The 18,518-nt window shown below is 37.5% G+C and overlaps 1 protein-coding gene across 1 annotated transcript; it reads left to right on the forward strand.

The window, feature by feature from the left end:
- Positions 1-3,190: 3,190 nt before the first annotated feature.
- On the forward strand, positions 3,191-16,544 carry LOC118738283 (disintegrin and metalloproteinase domain-containing protein 12; the record flags this gene model as incomplete). Its single annotated transcript, XM_036469208.1, has 6 exons — positions 3,191-3,364; positions 3,435-3,608; positions 5,892-6,090; positions 6,162-7,322; positions 7,405-7,537; positions 12,598-16,544. Coding segments are annotated over 6 exons (3,864 nt in total), but the record flags the coding sequence as incomplete, so codon positions are not given.
- Positions 16,545-18,518: the final 1,974 nt, after the last annotated feature.

The raw sequence follows: 18,518 nt of genomic DNA on the forward strand, positions 1-18,518 counted from the left end.
CAGAGCATTTTTCTCTCAATTGGAGTTGGAGTTGTTCGGGAGACAAATTTTCAGTTATTATGTACGTAGCTTTTTTGGCACTAGAAATAACAGGTATACAGGGTGTCCTAGACCACCCGTCCACCCCCCTAAAATATTTTTAATATTACTTTTATTAAATAACGCAAAAATATGACCTATCTAATCAGGGATGCTCTATCTTTTGGTGGTATTACCGGTTTCGACCGGATTCGGGTTAAGCTGACTAGAAGTCCATTTTTTTAAATTAGACATACATAATTTTATTTTATTATGCTGACCGGAAATACATTTTTTAAAATAGTAAATACATGTTTTTACCAGTTCCGAGAAAAAAGTTTCAAACAAAAGTTACATAAATATTTTTATCCTCAGATAACCACGGGAAGATAGAGCATCCCCGATTTGCTAAGTTACAGTTTTGCATTTTCTTCGCTTCGAAAACAATTATTTTTGAAACGAAAACTTCCTAGTGGCGCACAATGGTCTGAAAGTGGCATAAATGGCATAAAGTTCATGTTTCGAAATGTCTCGAAAAATCCAACTAAGTGGTTGGCTGGACTCTAGACATTTCTACTAACACGATCTTAGTTTTTTTTTCTGGATTATTCAAAAGCACTTGATGTCTGTGTTCAATGAATCGTATTTTTACGTACAAATTTGACCAGGCATTTCACGGATTCAAAACTCGTAATTGAATGATCGATTTTTGTTTGACTTGTTTTCAATAGCATACAGGTGTTTCAGAGTTGAGAACATTTATAAATATGATTTTTCGCCAACGGGTTATTGAAACTACAATGTTCACTAAGCTTTGGGTAAATTATTGCGACAAGTTCCAGTTGCGTGTACTATTTATCTTTCATTGCCTGGACGCTTGGCAGATCCCCTTATAAGCTGTGGCAAAAATCACACTGAAAATTACCATGTATTTAATACCTTTGCCTTATAAATGATTCTTTATGGTTGATGGGCGTGCCACTGGGCCGACTTTTACCATCTTTGATATTTAAGTTTTTCTGGTTAAAACTATGATACATTATAACCGATTTTCATTAAAATCAGATAGCATTTATCAAATTCGTTCGATAGTAATGTAGTGTAGTAGCAGTTATATTTCTTGATTTCTAAGCAAAAATACTGCAGATAACAAATTACAGGACAATTGGAGCACAATTGATACTTTTTTTAACATCGGATTGAAGAAGTCGCTCGAAGCGAATCCTGCCTAAAATCTTGTTTGGTCTAGAACGGCGATTTGACGCACTGTGGAAAGCTGGTCAGTTCTCAGATCTTATACCACAAAGATAAGATCAAAACGACTGCCGTCTTTCTTATAGTATCTTTGATAGGGCTTTGTATTCAATGTTAAGTACGCTGCAGTACAGTCGGCATTATGTGAGCTCCATTCGATTCTAGCACTTTGATTAGCAGCTTGACACCATGTAATATTTAAGAGAGATGCATAAGTACTCATATGCTCGAATGTACCGTAACTGACACAACGGTCTGAATTGCAATAAAATGAACAAGAGGATGTGCGTTATCAAATAAAAACGAAAATTTTTTATGTCACAAATCAAACATGGGTTAGGGTGCGTTCACACAGAAAGCAGAGCCGAGCAGAGCGAGTGTTCACACAGCAATCTTTTTCATACGAGTTTTGGAGCTGAAAACAAAGCTGTTTTTGATTTTGAAGGTAAGTTTTGTATTATTTTTGCAGCCGATTCCATGCGAAAAGCTCCGTTTCGCTTCGTTCAGTATGAACACCAGCAGCTTCGCTTGCTTTGCTCGGCGCCGCTCGACTTTCTGTGTGAATGCACCCTTAGGTGCTCTAATTAACAGTCCGCCCGCTGACCACGGAGATCCAGTCTAATGCGCTAGAGAAAGAAGGTTTTACTAGACCCTACATTTCAGAAAAAAAAATCTTTTTCCAATTCGCAATAGGGTTCTTGAAGTTAACACACAAATAGATGGTCCTGCAATTCATGTCACTTTAAAACGACCAATGTATGTAATGTATGTATTTTTATGAGAAGCTTTTTCATGGAAGAATTACACGCGGAGGTTTAAAAATGGTGGTCGATGGGGTACCGCTTACATAAATTTTTTTGGGGGTTGATCTGATCAGGAATCTAGCCTTTAACCACTCTCCTGGGCCGGCCGTCGAAGGAAAAGTCTCAAAAAATCTTAATTTTTATGGATTCTACAAAAAAAAACGAAAATTCTCATTGCACTGATTTCAGCGTGAAAAGCACTTAGCTCAAAGGGAGTTGACTCTCCTCATTAAATTCCGAATTCGACCTCTGCGATCTGCTATTTAAAGATTCTATTCACCACTCCAACTCTGTTTTAGATTTAAAATTCTCTAAAATGTTTCAACTCCAGCGATGCCCGTCGGGTCCATTTATTCAAACTTATAAACCCCAAATATTGACGACATAGCACAGTAACTATACTGTTCACATCCCATAAGAAATTCTACAACCAGTATTTCTGAAATTCTATAACAAAAAGTATCTCCTTCAATGGTTAACAAAACGATTTATATTTTAATTTTAAATATTTTTTCCTACATATTTTACAAAATTTCTTTAAGTCATATTAAGTATAATTACATACATATGTACATACTTCGATTCTGTTTTCAGTATGGCTCAAAAACGTTTATTTTTTTGTTCCGTTAAGTTCCATCACTTTTTGGCGATACGTCCTCCACCAGCAATATCTGCCTGCCTGTCTATTTTGAATTCGCCAACCATAAACTTGATTGGCTGCCTAACAGGCAAGTTAAGCTCTGCGTGCGGCTACGTTTTATGTCAATATTTGGTCAACACATATGTAGCTATATGTAAACAAGCCGGCGCTTTTTAGCCACTTTCGCGGCTGCCGCTTAGCATAAACTGTCATACCTGCTGGTCTTTTGACTCAGAACAAACTTTCGCGTGTTTGCATACGAAGTACACCATGACGGAATTTCTCTTTTTTTTACTTCCGTTCGTATTTCCGTTTAGGAATAAAATTATTCCGAAATGGATTTGCCAATTTATACATACTCGTACATACTAATTTGTAGATCCATATACATATATGTATAAGCAACTTTAAAATTTTTATAAAAGAAATAATTAAAAAAAAAACGGTTGCATAATAATTATAATGCTCATTGAAATTTCGCAGGCACTCTGATTTGTTGGATAAAAATTCGACCTGCGGCTATAACAGTGCCACCGACCACCATAAACACTTACAACATTTGAAGTCTGAGAACTTGCTACAAAAGGACGATGACCTACCGCAAGTACCAACGCACCTTGATAGTTCGGAGTTCAATCGAATTTTGCGGGTAAGTGTATAATTTGTAGATGAAGAGTTTTTAGGATTTTTTTTTATCTCGTTCATTCTTTTAATTGCAGTATAAAAGGTCGTATGAAAATAACGATGTAATTCGCGGTCCCTATAATGCCGACAAACATTCTTCCTATGTGGAATTAGTTATTGTGGTTGATAATAAGGTCTATAAGTCATTTGGTGAGAGTCCGAGAAAAGTGCATCAGCACTGTAAGGATTTAGCCAACATCATCAATGCGGTAAGTTAGAAGAACGTAAGGAATGAAAACATGCAATACAAGTGACAATTCTAGTTTTAGATTTCTGTCTAGGTTAGCATATAGGGTCCTTTTTTCCGGTAAGTGGACCAGGGACCGATCCATTGGAAAAAATCGTACTCATGGTCAGATTTGCTTGAAATTTGACATGCAGGTAGCTTTTTGCCTAGATTATCATATAGGATCCTTTTTTCTGATAGGGGGACAAGATATCGATATATTCGAAAAAATCTTATTTATGTTGCGATTTCCTTGAAACTTGGCTTATTGCTTGGATTAACATATGTATATATACTTTTTTCTGATAGATTGACAAGGGACCGATCTATTCGAAAAATGTGATTTATGGTCCGATTTGCTAGAAATTCGATACACATACTATAAATATACATAGAATAGAATTGATGTTTTTTTTTTATAGCTGGTAAGGTGTTTTAATGCCCCGCAAAGCATGCGGGTATTGGCTATTTATCTATACTTATTATCTTTAATAATTACATAAAGAAAAGTTCCTTTTTTTATAAGAGGTGATCTCGGAAACGGCTGTACCGACTTTTTTTAAATTTTGGACTCCTACTGCATACTTTCCAATGATTGTTACAGGCTAAAAAAATCGATATGTAAAGGGGGCGTGGCACCTCTTATACAAACCGAATTTTTCATACTGCATTTCTCTGGAAGTGTTCATGGCAGATTACTGGAACTTGGCATCGAGATATAAGAAATCAATAGCCTACTCATGAAAGAAAATTTTGACCAGACGTACTGAAACTTTAAGCTATCTTTGTATGTACATATATATAATTCTTCTGTACATGTGAGTGAACTCCTACTCCCGATTTTTATGAAATTTTTTGTGTATTTAAGTGGGTCTCTGGATAGTTTAGATTTGCAATTTGAGCCACCAGGTGGCGCTGGAATATAGCTATTACTAAAAATCCTATTTATGATCCGATTTGGCTTATATTCGAAATATGTATTGGTATCGTAAAGAAAAATATTTCTGCGAAAAAATTTACCCGCCAAGTGGCTCTGGATTCGAGTTATTACTAAACATCGTCAAGTGAGAAAAAGTGTCGTGAATGTCCGATTACATCGACGTATTGGACCACTGAGTAATGCGAGCTCCCGTGTGTTCAAATTGGCCCAATGGATGCGATTTGTGAATATTATTTTGCGTTAAAGCTTCACTCGGAGGCACCAGGACTAGATAACTATGATAAATGTTTTACTGGAAATGGGAATTGTTAATTAAAATGTTGGACCAAAATGTTTCAATAAAATAAAAATAATAATTTTGGGCGGGACGAAGTTTGCCGGGTCTGCGTATATTGATAACTTCCAACGCCCGGCGGCAGGGTTAAATATTAACCGATTTCAAAATAAAGAATTTGCGTCTCCTTATTTTCGATATTATTCAGTTCTGTGGGTCGCTGAATTTATAGACTACTCTAAATACGACTTCATATAGGTACAGACTTTTCATACATCTCAATTACAACGCCATCTAACAGCTCAATTTTATAGAAAATTGTTTTCGTGGCTTTGAATTCTTTTTGATACTGCATGGACAATTGCCGTAGGAGACCTATATACTATGTATAACAAAATTAAGCACCACTTTGTTTCTTAGAACCTTTTAACCCACTAACTCTTAACAGAAAGGGTCCCTTTGATATGGTTTGAAAAAAAGAAGTTCAACAAGTGGGTTCAGATCAACTAGGGGTCACAAAAAATGAAAAAATAATAAATATCTTTAAAAAATAGGAAAATTCTCTTGGGGTTTGATTGCAAGTGTAAATACTAACGTTGGGTTACAGTTGAGATCCTGAGGAAGAGAAAGCATTTACCACCTGTGTTCATTATTGCGGCGATTCCTCAATACCTTGAGTTCTGCAAATAAATTTTTAAATACCCTTCGACGTGCCCATAAATATCCAGATAGGCTTTCGAGATAATTTCAAGTCTAAGGAAATTCCTCCAAAGTTTTGTTTTTAAATAAATCAATAGCTCAGATGGAAAACAAAATGGAAATTAAGTTTGAAAATTATGTATATATACATATACACATGTATATTAAGTACACTTAGGAAAAAGTCAGCTAAATATATTTCTCTCAACACATGATTGGTTACCTATAACCAAATAATTTAGCTATAGCAATTATTTAATATATTTTAGCATATAATATGTACATAGTATACATAATTATGTTTAATATACATTAATAAAATTGTAATACTTTTATTTATTTCTTCCCCTTAGTTGTATGTTCCATTGAATATCTTCGTTGCACTCGTGGGTGTGGTCATCTGGAATGAGTACAATGAAATCGAATTCTCCAGCGATGGTGATTTAACGCTGCGCAACTTTCTCAACTATCGCAGCACAAAACTGGTGCTGGACCATCCGAACGATAATGCACAGCTGCTGACTAAGGAGCAATTTAGCGGCGGCGTTGTTGGTAATTAGCATTTGCATTTAGAATTTAATTTGGTGTCAAGAAATTTTAATAAACTCTTTTCCCCCATCCAGGCAAAGCACTGAAGGGTCCAATTTGTACGCACGAATACTCTGGTGGCGTTTCCAATGAGCACAGCCAAATTGTTGCCGTTGTCGCCACTACAATGGCCCACGAAATGGGCCACAACTTTGGCATGGAGCACGATTCGTCCGACTGCAAGTGCCAAGATGAAAAATGCATAATGTCCGCTTCGTCTACCTCTGTGGTGCCAGTGCATTGGAGCAGTTGCAGCATTGACCAGCTAAATATTGCCTTCTCGCGCGGCATGAACTATTGCCTGCGTAACAAACCCACCAAGCTATTCGAGTCACCGCAATGTGGCAATGGTTTCGTGGAGCCGGGCGAGCAATGCGATTGTGGGCTGCCCAACTATTGCGAGAATACCTGCTGCGACCCGCACACTTGCATGCTGCACACGAACGCGTCATGCGCCACCGGTGAATGCTGTGATTTGAGTACGTGTCGACCCAAAGCGGCCGGCCAAGCGTGTCGTGTGGCAGAGAACGAATGTGATTTGCCTGAATACTGTACAGGCGAGTCGGAGTACTGCCCAGCAGATGTGTTCAAACGTGATACAGAAGATTGTGATGGCGGGCAGGCGTACTGCTTCCAAGGCAACTGTCGTTCGCACACGCAACAGTGTCGCATACTGTGGGGACCGACTGGCGAGAGTTCAGAACACTGCTACGGGAAGAACACGGAGGGAAAACGTGGCGGTAATTGTGGCTACGATCGCATCAACAACACTTTCATACCCTGCGAAAAGGAACACGTGGCATGTGGCATGCTGCACTGTCGGCATTTGAATGAGCGGCTAGAATTTGGCATGGAGTCTGCAGCAGTGCTGTCGCACTCGTTCATCAATCACGAAGGCAATATTGTGCCATGCCGCACTGCGCTCGTTGATTTGGGGTTGCAAAGCACAGATCCAGGACTCTCGCCAAATGGTGCTAAGTGTGGGGAAGGCAAAATGTGTGTGGACCAAAAGTGCCTGACGATAGAGCGAGTACGTGCCACGGGGCTGGGTAAGCAGTGTCCTGAAAATTGCAATAGTAACGGTGTGTGCAACAGCCTTGGCAATTGCCATTGCCATGTGGGCTACACGGGCGCAACTTGTCGCCTGCCAGGACCGGGTGGCTCCATTAACAGTGGACCTGCAACTTCGCCTACCAGTAAGTACTCGCATTTTTAGTGTTTGAACCATTTTCAAGTATACCCATTGTTAAGACTACATTTTCTTCAACTCCCGCGCAGGTCATCAAGTCTTCCAGAACTTCATGTATATCTTCTTCTTTGGCGTGATACCGTTTATGATGCTCCTACTCTGGCTCACATACTACATTCGCAATCGACGCTTCTTCCTTGGCGGCAAGCTGGCCGAGAATATGTATGTATCCACGCCGCACAAGTCGGTGTGCTCCTTTAGCACTACCACTAGCAATACAACTACTTCCTCCCATTCTTCCAACACTTCTTCTAACTTATCTTCTTCTGCAACTGCATCTTGGGCATTGCCTGCGAGCGCAACTAAACACTTGAAACGCACACCATTAGAATACTGTGCTAAGCGTGGTCAACTCAAACGTTCCAATACACTCAATACAAGCACACAAGCGCATGCGTACCCTAGCACCAATACAATCAAATCCAACAGTCAAACGCTAATCAGCCAAAGTGCCTCCACTAACAATTTAGCGCGTATACATAACAATTTGTTTTTATGCAAAAGTAAAACTAATGAAGATTTTAACAGCTTGGTCCCCAATAGCAAAATTATTTCGGTGGCGGAAATTAAAAATAAAATCACACAAAATAGTTTAAGCAAGAAAAAGTCAGCAGCAACACCAACAAAAATACCAACCATACCATTTGCCGCCGAAGGCAATGATTATTCAACAACACTAACAACTACACTTAAACGCAAAATCAAAGCGCCAAAAACCCCAACAACACTGAAATCAAAAGCAAGCGAGCAGCTACTTGCGGGCGACACTAGCTCACAGGACAACAGTCAGAATAATACATTGCGGCGTAAACTAGAAATCACCGATATACGCTTACAATCCACCACAAATCCAAATGCACTGTGCGATGGCGCACAGTACATAGCCAGTGATCCTGCTAGGTGTGTCTATGTTTTGGGTAGCCACAAGAAAAATACTATGAACCAAAGTAGTAGTAACTTAACTGCTGGCGATGATAGTAAACTAAAGAATAGCAAGTAAAAGCTATTTGATTTCATACACATGTACACATACATAAAACCTTATACGAGTGTGCATATATTCTTTATCGAGGCAAAAGGCCTTAACTGATTTTTTATATAAGCGAGACTTATTGACATCTTAAAAACGTGTCTACTTTGTCTATTAAGGCCTTAAGCCTTGATAAGGACTACATGTAGCTAAATAAAAAATAAAAAAACAGACTAAGTAAAAGTGTTGGCTGCTGTTGCTGATTTTTAATTCAATTGCCCTTGGCTGCGTTTGCTTTAACTGCATGTGTGACTCTTCTGTTCGCATGATAGACACTTTTGCTAAGTGTACTTGTAGGCTTCGGCTGCAATAAAAATAATAATAATGTTCGGCATCTGAAAACCTCAAGTTTTAATTTTGCATGATACTCTGGTTCTCAGAGGCCGAAGTTTGGTTATTTTTTATTTCATTGAAATAGGAGATTTTTCTTTACTTTGCTTTTAACGAAACTGCATTCTTTCGGAGTTTAAATAATTTTATTAATTTATTTTAGCTCATATAGCTTGAATTATAAATATTATTACTTAAGTATATACATATATATTTTAAACTCGAAAATATTAGAATGTGACTATAATCTGAATGTAACAATATTTGGTTCGAATAGCATGCATGTGTTGTTTTTTTTTAATAAATCATGCATGTGTATGTAGACAGTACACGAAGTTGAAATTAGTGCGTATTTAATATGGCATTTGTTCAGAAAATCAATTCCAAATGCAATTCTTCAAATAATTTTTACATTTCATGTTGTTGTTGTTTTGGTTGTTGTTGTAGCAGCATACAAATTCCCCAAAGAGTTTTTGGGGAGTGTTGTTGGAGTCCTTGGTGAAATATAAATCTGGGCCGTTCCGGTTACTTAGACCCGACTGACCCTAGCTATTTTTTCTGTGTTTTTATTATTCAGTTAATTGTTTCACACATAAACCTCCATACTAATATTGAAAGCGATACATTTAAAGATTTTCTTTGACATGTCTAGAACTGCTACTAAATGTTTACTATGTCGCATTTTCATTGCACTTTGAATGCCCAACATCTTAATGGCGAATTGGGCACAGAAAAAATATCGGTGGTGTTTCATTAATAAATAAAGTCATCAAAATGTGTCCAATACATACGTTTTCGAAATAACTCTACCTTGATGAAGCAGTATTGAGAGATATTAAGCTGAACTAACAATCCAATGCTGCCAAACTTTGTATAAGAAAAATGATCCTATACCCAGTATCTTGTGCATTGGAAGTACATGAAGGATCAGCTTTTTCCAACTCAGAGGAACAGTCGTTTTACCCAATTTGTGCCAAAACGTTAGTAGTCAAATTCCAATCAAATTCAAACACAATTCTTACCTAAGGAGACCTAGGTATAGAGAAATATACAAAAAAAAAACATTTACAGAAGCTTTTAACCCAATAACTCTTATCAGATCGTGTCTTTTTGACCCAGTTTTGAATGATCCCAATTTGCAAATGGCAGCGATAGATGATTCTATGCAGTCTCCAAAAGAAATTGACCATCATGTTACTTTTTATAAATAATTAAATATGTGGTGCCAGGTATAAACCCTGCAATAGTTTCATGTGTACGGGGAAACCTGGCAACCCCTCAGCAGCGTTAACGAAATGTCCATAAAGGAACAACAAATTGCGAGCCGCGTTTGAAAAGCCGAAGACGAAGAACGAAATTTTGATGTGTGCAGCATTTTTTAACTTAAACTTTTTTAAAGCATTTAAATTCATTACTTTTGAATTGCAATTTAAATCATTACATTTCATTCAGGCGCAGGTATCAAATATCGTCGTTTCAACTTTCTCTAACTACGTTTGCATGATAAGCGGGGGGTTTTCCCACTTTCAAACTTTTTCGATTATATGCTGAATTAGACTTAATGAAATAATTGAACCAAGTTTGGTAGAAATCTATAAAGTGGTTACCGAGACACACCTTGTATTCATAAAGTGGGCGGGGCAACGCCCAATACCTAAAAGTCTATCAGATGTCTGAAATTTACCATTATAGAGGAAGCGGGTGTAAATTTAGTCCGATTTGAATAATTTTCAACGAATTTCTTTCTTGTACTAATGTTATTGAGTGCACCGAGTTTGGTAGAAATTGATGCATGGGTTACCGAGGTACATATTTGTGGTCATAAGAGGGCGGCGCCACGCCCATTATCCAAAAATGTATAATAATCCAATTTTTTGTTATGTGGTTATTCTAATTATAGATTTTGAGTCAATTAGCTTCAGTAGTTACTGATTTATCGCAGTAGCGGTGGGCGTGGTTGTCGTTCGATTTCAAAGATTTTTGACAGATTTCTTAGCTTGACCCTAGGCAATGCTCGTACCGAGTTTAGTAAGGATTGGAAGGGAGGTACATCATTTGATCATAAGTGGGCGGGTTCACGCCCATTTTCCAAAAATTTCATAATAATATTTTTTATCACAACTCTACTCCACATTAATGTCATAGTTTTTGCATTTTTCGAAAACACCGCTATATGGGAAGTAAGCGTGGTTATGGACCGATTTCGCCAATTTTCGTTATCAATCTACCTCGGACAAAGGGAAACCTACATACCGAATTTCGTTGAGCTATCTCAATTTTTGCTCGAGTTATCCTGTACACGGACGGACGAACAGACAGGCATGGCTTAATCGACCTCTCTATTCATTTTGAGCATTTATGTAAACATTTGCTTATATCTATCTCGATTCGTTTTGGCTGTTACAAACAACCGTTATGTGAACAAAGTTAATATACCCTTGTGCACAAGAGCGCTCGGGTATAAAAATTAGAAAAAATAACATAAAATTTTAGCCCATTCAATTTTAGTAACACAGTTCAAGTTTGAAATAGCTGATTTTTGGCAATTTGTTTTGTTGAAGCTGTCGCGCATTTTTTCCATGTAAAAAACATACTGATTTTATAGCTACATATAGCTTTCTTAAATAAATATTTATAATCAGCTCATGCACTTTGAAATATTCAAAAATTACTTCCAATTTTACTATAAGAAAACTACTTTTACTACGCGATAGTAGGTTTTAGACGGTTTTATTATACAGAAGATAAAACGCCATTCATGGGACATTATCAAAGATTTTCAGTTTCTAATCTTTGCCCCTGAACTGAACTGGTGTTAACGCTCCGAAACGCCCACTACGATTTGTTTACTTTTCTTTGGAAACACATCTTTTCGTCTGTCATCGAATGGCAGGGCTACAGGATTATCATCTAATATACATAGCTTCCAAAGAGAAGGTCTTATTAAAAATCCCTTCTTGATACTGCTTATTTAAAAACAGGGTTTTTAAAGCTCTCTTTAAAAGAATTTTTTTTTTTTAACAGGTTTATATGAATATATTTTGATTTGTAAGGCATGTAATACTATCTTAATACTTACATATAACCTTTTCTATATGCATATACAATTACAATTTTTCTTTTGTGAAATCTGTCCTAGTCTTAAAAAGCACATTTGTTATGTTTGTATGTATGTCTGTAGCTTTAAATAAAAATTTATATCAAAACGTTATTATCATTGGTGCTTTTTTCATATTTAACATTGTGATTTTTGTTTCAAACTAATAAATAAAATATGTATTAAAAATTAATGCATACATATGTACACATGTTTGTACATACACATGTATATACTAAACAATTTCCTATGGCGAATTTCCACTAGGCATTAAATGGCAAACAAAATTGTGTTTATTTCGAAAGAAATTATTTGTCATTTTAATGCCTAGTGGGAACTCGGCATTAGATTGCATGTTTCTTAGATGTGTTTGTGCAAGTCAAATGGGATGTGGTGTTGGCTAATGTTCAAGCGTAATTTTCGTTCTCTACGTTTGAAGAATTTTACAATTGGCAGCGGTATGTGAAAACTTTTTTTATTTTTTCAATATTTGCTTTTATTAACAGTCCAACTAACAATAAATAATTAATAAATTGTTTCAATTGCATGTTCAAAAACAAATGCCTACTAATAAAGTTAAAAAAAATATACTAAATACTTACACTGTAAACACATAACGACAATTTGTATTACTCCAAGTGCGCCTTATTTACAAATGATCATGTTTCCCTGACATTATCCCAATTAATAACTATTCTACTTTTCCATAAATTTACTATTCATTTTTCTCAACATCCTCTTTCGCTCTATCTCTTTCTTTTCCAGCATCAAGGCTGCCGGCACAAAACAACCTCCCACTCGTCCCGACCATGGTCCACTTGGTGGTGGAGGCAGTGGTGGCGTTGGCGCGCACAGCCTGCCGAAGTCAACTCCCAGCAGTACTGATGACATGAACTCCGCGCTGCTCAAGTCCCCCAGCGACTCGAATGACAACTCCGTTGGAAATGGCATGTTCGGCAAGTTTAAGGGATTCACACTTCGTCCGCTTAATGATACAACTTCGCCCACTAACAATTTCAATGGTCCTAATATCGCTTACGTACAGCCCACCGTGCAGGACACAACGGCCATGAATGGCGGTGTACCACAACGCTCCGCGCCACCACCGCCACTGGTAAAAGGCAACTCGGTGGATGTAGCTCAACCTAATCGCTGGGCGCCACCACCACCCGTGGGTATTGCAAATGCACCAGCTTTACCGCCACCCAACCCCGGCTCGAATGCGCGCCCGATCATTTCGATGCCGGTGCTGGAGACCTCTACGTTGACGCTGCCACTTAAACAGTCGAGCGGTGAGATGTCACCAACGCGTGCCGCACCGCTACCGCCTCCCATGCACGCCGGTCAATCCGGCTCTTTGCCGCGTCCCGCCCCGCCGCCACCTGTGCCTATGCATGCAGACCCGAAATTGAATATAAAGCGTGATGGAACCATTCGACGCATAGCATCGTTTTTGAAAAAGGAGGAGAAACCGCCGTTAAAAGAGAAAACCTACATTGATCGCGAGAAGTTGAAGAATATCGAGATATCGGCACCGATGCCTGTTGCTCCGCAAGGAGAGTCATCTAATTCGGATTCTGAGACCACTCCCAAAGAGGAGGAAACGAAAAATCTAGTAAAGCGTGCGCAATCTATGCGTTCGCCCACTAAGAAAACCAACGTGCAGACGTTCGGGTCGATGCGTTATGCACCAGGTACGGCGCGTCCAAAGAGTGTGGCGGCTGCCACCGCGGCTTCACGCCCCAAAAGCCCGCCTCCACGGCCTCCACCCCTAAAGAAAACTAATTCGACGACTTCTTCTGGCTATGCGCTGCCAGTTGCCACTGCCAAGTCTAGTGTGGAGAATGCATATGACGACTGCGAGTTCGTCGAACATCCTCTGACCACAGTAGGTGAGTCGAACGAAGCAGACTCACCCACTTCAACAGACAATATTTATTCAGTAATCGATGAAATACCCCCAGCAGCGCAAACGCTTAAGCGCAGCGATTTCGTCAACGAAAGCAGTGATTTGGGTTTGCTGGGCGAGATTGTGAATGAGATTGAAAAGCGCAATGGCGATTCCATCTACACTGCATCAACGTTAGTGAAAAACAAACCGCTGTCCACGGAGGAGGTGAAAAATACAACAGCGGATTTGAAACCCAAACCAAAGCCCACAATCGCCACAAGCGCGAATCCGGATTGCAATGCAGCTGCGGAAGCGCCGAAAGCGCATGCGAGCACAACGGCAGCATCAGCACAAACAGTGCCTACTTACTTGCGCCCGACGCCAGTGAATGCTCCAGTGGCGCGCGTAGCGCCCACACGCGCTGATCTCTCTCCAAGCACAGCGTTCTCAAGTTTCAAGCCCACAACTTCAGCAGCAGCGGCGACAGCAACTGTCACCTCTAACAAAGCCACAACAGCTGCATCCAACCGCCTCGGCGGCAACAACAGCAGCACAAACACAAACTCTGTGACATCGAGAAACAAAGCCTTCAATAAAACGGCGGTCGCCGCAAACTCAACAGCGACAACGCGTGCTGCCGCCACAGCCACAAGTAGCAGTAATAGTACAGCACTGCCGTCCGCTACCATCACAAAACCAAAACCGCTTTCAGCGAAGCCCTCGTTCAACAGCCAAAAGAAAGTAACACCCGCGCCAAGTGTTGGCGGCGGCACAGCAGCTGCCGCACGTTTAGCGGCTACAGGTACGCCACGCACCGCGCCCACCGTCAAGTCAGGGAATATAGCGTCGCTGACGCAACGTTTTGAAAAAGGTGCGACAGCAAATACGAAAAAGTAAGAGCACGCTCATTGAATTTCTCCGCCGCTCTTCTATGAAAAAGAAGAGGTAGCGCCTAATTGGCATTAGACCACAAAAAGGCCGTTCAAAGGCAACATAGCCTAGGCATGGCATAAAGCGATATTGTAATTTATATTGTAATGAAATTTATTTGTGTATGGAAAGAGATAAGTTTACTATGGAAATTCGGGGGATATACATATGTACATGCGTATGTATGTACATACATATGTAATTAAGCAGAAAAATTATTAGAAAAAAACTAATTCAATTCAAAAGTGATATTCATTCCTTGGCATATTCTAACGTCGAACGAAACCATTGTAGTTGTATGTAAATTGTACGAATATTGTGCGCCTAAAGATAGTAGACTGTGTATAATACTAATATTCAATTCAGTTTTTGTAAAAAGCATTTTTTTTACTATCAGCTTGTACGTTGTAGTTTATGAAAATCGTAATTTTAAGCTCTGTACATTTATTTTAAATTAAGTTAAATGTGTGCATGTGTTTGTTTGTAAAGTATAGGTATTTTTATTCTCAAGTATCTCAACGTATGCAGAATATGAATTCAGTGGCAATAATTTTATTCATACAACTCTGGTGCAAACAAAATCTTTAGGGGTTTCCACCCCACATTCATTGGTTTGACCTAATAAGCTCATTTGCCCGATTGCCAGGTCACTTGCTCAATGTGGTGAATACCCGCATTATTTTGTAACTTCTATTTTTGAGCGAAACTTTTGTGCGGTCCTTGTGAAAATAACGGCGATTAGTTGCTTTAGATCATTGACGGGCACTGTCTTGCCCGCGGGCAAATCTCTTTTAAGTTTGCTATACATTTTGAATTGGCGCCTGTGGAGTAAAAGCTCAAAAGAGTTTTTCCCGCGGGTAAGGCAGTGCCCATCACCGCTTTAGAACCAAGACATATTGGACTACTACTAGTACGACAGCTGTAAACCTATACCGGCATGCTTAAAAAACCAACAAAAAAAAGAAATATAAGCTCTTAAAACGGTGAAAGCTTCAAAAAACGGTATAAGAATCCTGGTAAGAACGTTAAAAACCGATGAAACATTTTCGGGCTTATTTTGTTTTTAATGACAAATTACTTTTTTTAAATGCTAGTGTTAAAAATTCAAATTTTAGTTTTCATACTGAAAATCTTTTAATTTTAAAATATAATTCCTGCATATTTGTTAAACATCAAATGAACGTGTCGAAATTAAAATTTTAAAAGTGCATAAATTTTATAATTTTTCTTACACATTCGGAAGCTGCACTCATAACTAACATTGACAATTTTTTTGCCTTAGTTAGGAACAAACTTTTAGGACTTTTTATATTAATTTTCCAAAAGCAGTTATTTTAAGAATAAAATTTTCCAAAAGCAGTTATTTTTAAGAATAAAATTGGGGTCTCGAACTAGGTAAATTTTTCCAATTCCAAAAAAAAAGCTGAAAAATATTAAAAAATTTGTATGTATGTACATACTTCGAAAGCGCTTCAATTTTAGACTCTCGGGATTAATATCTAAAGCTTATAAAATTGACTGATAAAATTTCAATAGAGTTTTACGCCGTCTCCGAACGTCGAATGGCTTTTTTCATGGCAGACATACATTCGGGGGGTTGCCATTGCCTGACGAGGGTGACCGCTATTAGAACAACCATTAGTTAATCTCAAATTTTAAAGACTTTTAAAAAGTTTTTTGCTTCAAAAAACTTTGTTTTGCAAATATGACTTGATCAGCTGAAATATTCGTAACCATTATTTTCCATATCCGCCATTAAATTTTATTTGTAATGATAGTTATGCTCAAATACCCTTACGAGCCGTCTTACATTTTATTATTTTGTGTATTAGTATTCAAAAACACTGCCTGCCCTTATAAAAATTACAAATAAATTTGGCAGCTTTTCACCAATAAGCATTTAATAAAATAAGCTTTAAGCTTAACAGTTTATTTCTTAATTTTTCTTGAGAAAGACTTTAAAAAGAAATTTGACTGTTTTGCAGGGCTCCGTATTACCTTCTGAAAGAAATTTATTTTATTCGACATTATTTTAATTTCATTCTCCTAAGTGTAAAAAACGAAGCCAAAGAAATCAACAAGTGCACTGAGATTTCTTTAGCTGCTATAAATATAAGTGAAACGATGAATAGTATCTAGTATATACATACATAATATATACATGCATACATATCGTCGTTTAAAGTAAAAAACCACGTATCAAGATAATGCAAACCTTGTGAGCTTGCGTGAATTATTTTCTAAAGAGTAAAAACACTCATATTTTAAAATGGTTCTCTTTTTTATAAAGCAATCGCATTTCTGGCTAATATACTTCAAGACGAATGGATAAGGCTTGAGCCAAAAGCTTGTGTGAGCAAATCCAAATTTTGGCAAAAAGTGTCAGTTACTTTAAACTACGATATGTATACTGAATTAAAATTAATTATTTAAAATCAATAAATTTTATTAGCAAGCTGTAATGCAAGTTTGTTGTAACTAGTAAATAGAAATATTCGCAATTTAATTGTCAATTGTGTGTGTTTGCTTCGAATGGCTCAAACCGCTTTGTCAAGCACAACACCAAAAAATAAAAAAAAAGTGTTGAACATCCTAGAGGTATTCCATTAACTGTAAAACGTCTCAAAACTCTCGAAATTTTTACGTACAGTCGAAATTTGTCTGAAAAATATTTTCGAGTCATCCTTTCTCCCCCTCAGTTATTAAAAATAAATAAAATTATAACAAAAAATGCACTCCATTATTTCTAATATGTAAATGGGGTTGAAATTCAGTCGGAAGTGCATTGCAGAACCTGTCTGTATATAAATTTGCAAGCACCTTTGCGCCTCGTCAGCAATTCCAAAAGTTATTGAAAAATGCATACATACACACTTGCATATATGCAGCTTTATCAAAAATAAAAGAACACACATCTCTCAATGTATTTTTCTAGTATTTAACCGTCAGTCTGAGTGTGCTGGAAATTCTACTTTTGATTGTGAGTGCGAAAAGGTACACACATCAGTATAAATATGATTACAACTACATACTATTAGGCTTAAAGTTATTGAATTGTGTTATACTGAATAAAGAAAATAAATAAATTAGTTAAAACCACAAACAAAATATATATGCTACATATATATAAAAAATATTTATAGGGAGTTAAAATGTAAATTATAATTCTAAAAGTGATGACACAAATAAACTACTTTTTCATAAAATTAATGTACAAACATTTAGTTTTTTATTTTCTCATAAAAACCTAAGAATTTTTCAAGAGGAGGCCCAGAAAAGTATATCTTTTTTTCTTCTGGGTTTCAACTTAAATTTAATTTTCATCAAACCCATAAACACTTGAAATGGGTCCACCGGTGACTCTCCACCATCGCTCTTAATAGTTGTGTTTAATGTGCTGTTCTAGGTTTACGTCAGGTTAAGAGACCTCAAAAAATTTTGTTTCATGAGGATTTTTCTTGCTCTAACTTAATCTACTTTTTGTTTAATGATCCTGCGATAAGTGGACTAGGGTAACTGAAAGCACAAGGGTGATTGCAAGAGCTTTTTTGGTGGAGTACCTTAGAGCAAGCAATCACATTTTTCTGACAGAACCAGCTGTCAAGAATTCAAGAACAAATTTAACGACATAAAAAAGAAATTTAGCTAAGTTAATTAAAACTTGGAAACTTTTTAAATGGAAAGCACAAGAAGACAAACTAAGGATTGCTGCTTGAAAAGTGTTTCATGAGATTTCTACTCTTTTTTCTGTCTCATTAAAAACGATAACAGTAAGAAAACGCATCAAGGGAGGTTAAAGACATTTGATTAGCCGTTCATTAGGTAAACAGTATACTCAAAACATAAAAAATCAGGTGCTAAGGCA

This window comes from Rhagoletis pomonella, unplaced genomic scaffold (assembly GCF_013731165.1).
Source record: "Rhagoletis pomonella isolate Grant_MI unplaced genomic scaffold, Rhpom_1.0 Rhpom_scaffold_00004, whole genome shotgun sequence".
In the NCBI taxonomy this organism is placed as follows: Eukaryota; Metazoa; Arthropoda; class Insecta; order Diptera; family Tephritidae; genus Rhagoletis; species Rhagoletis pomonella.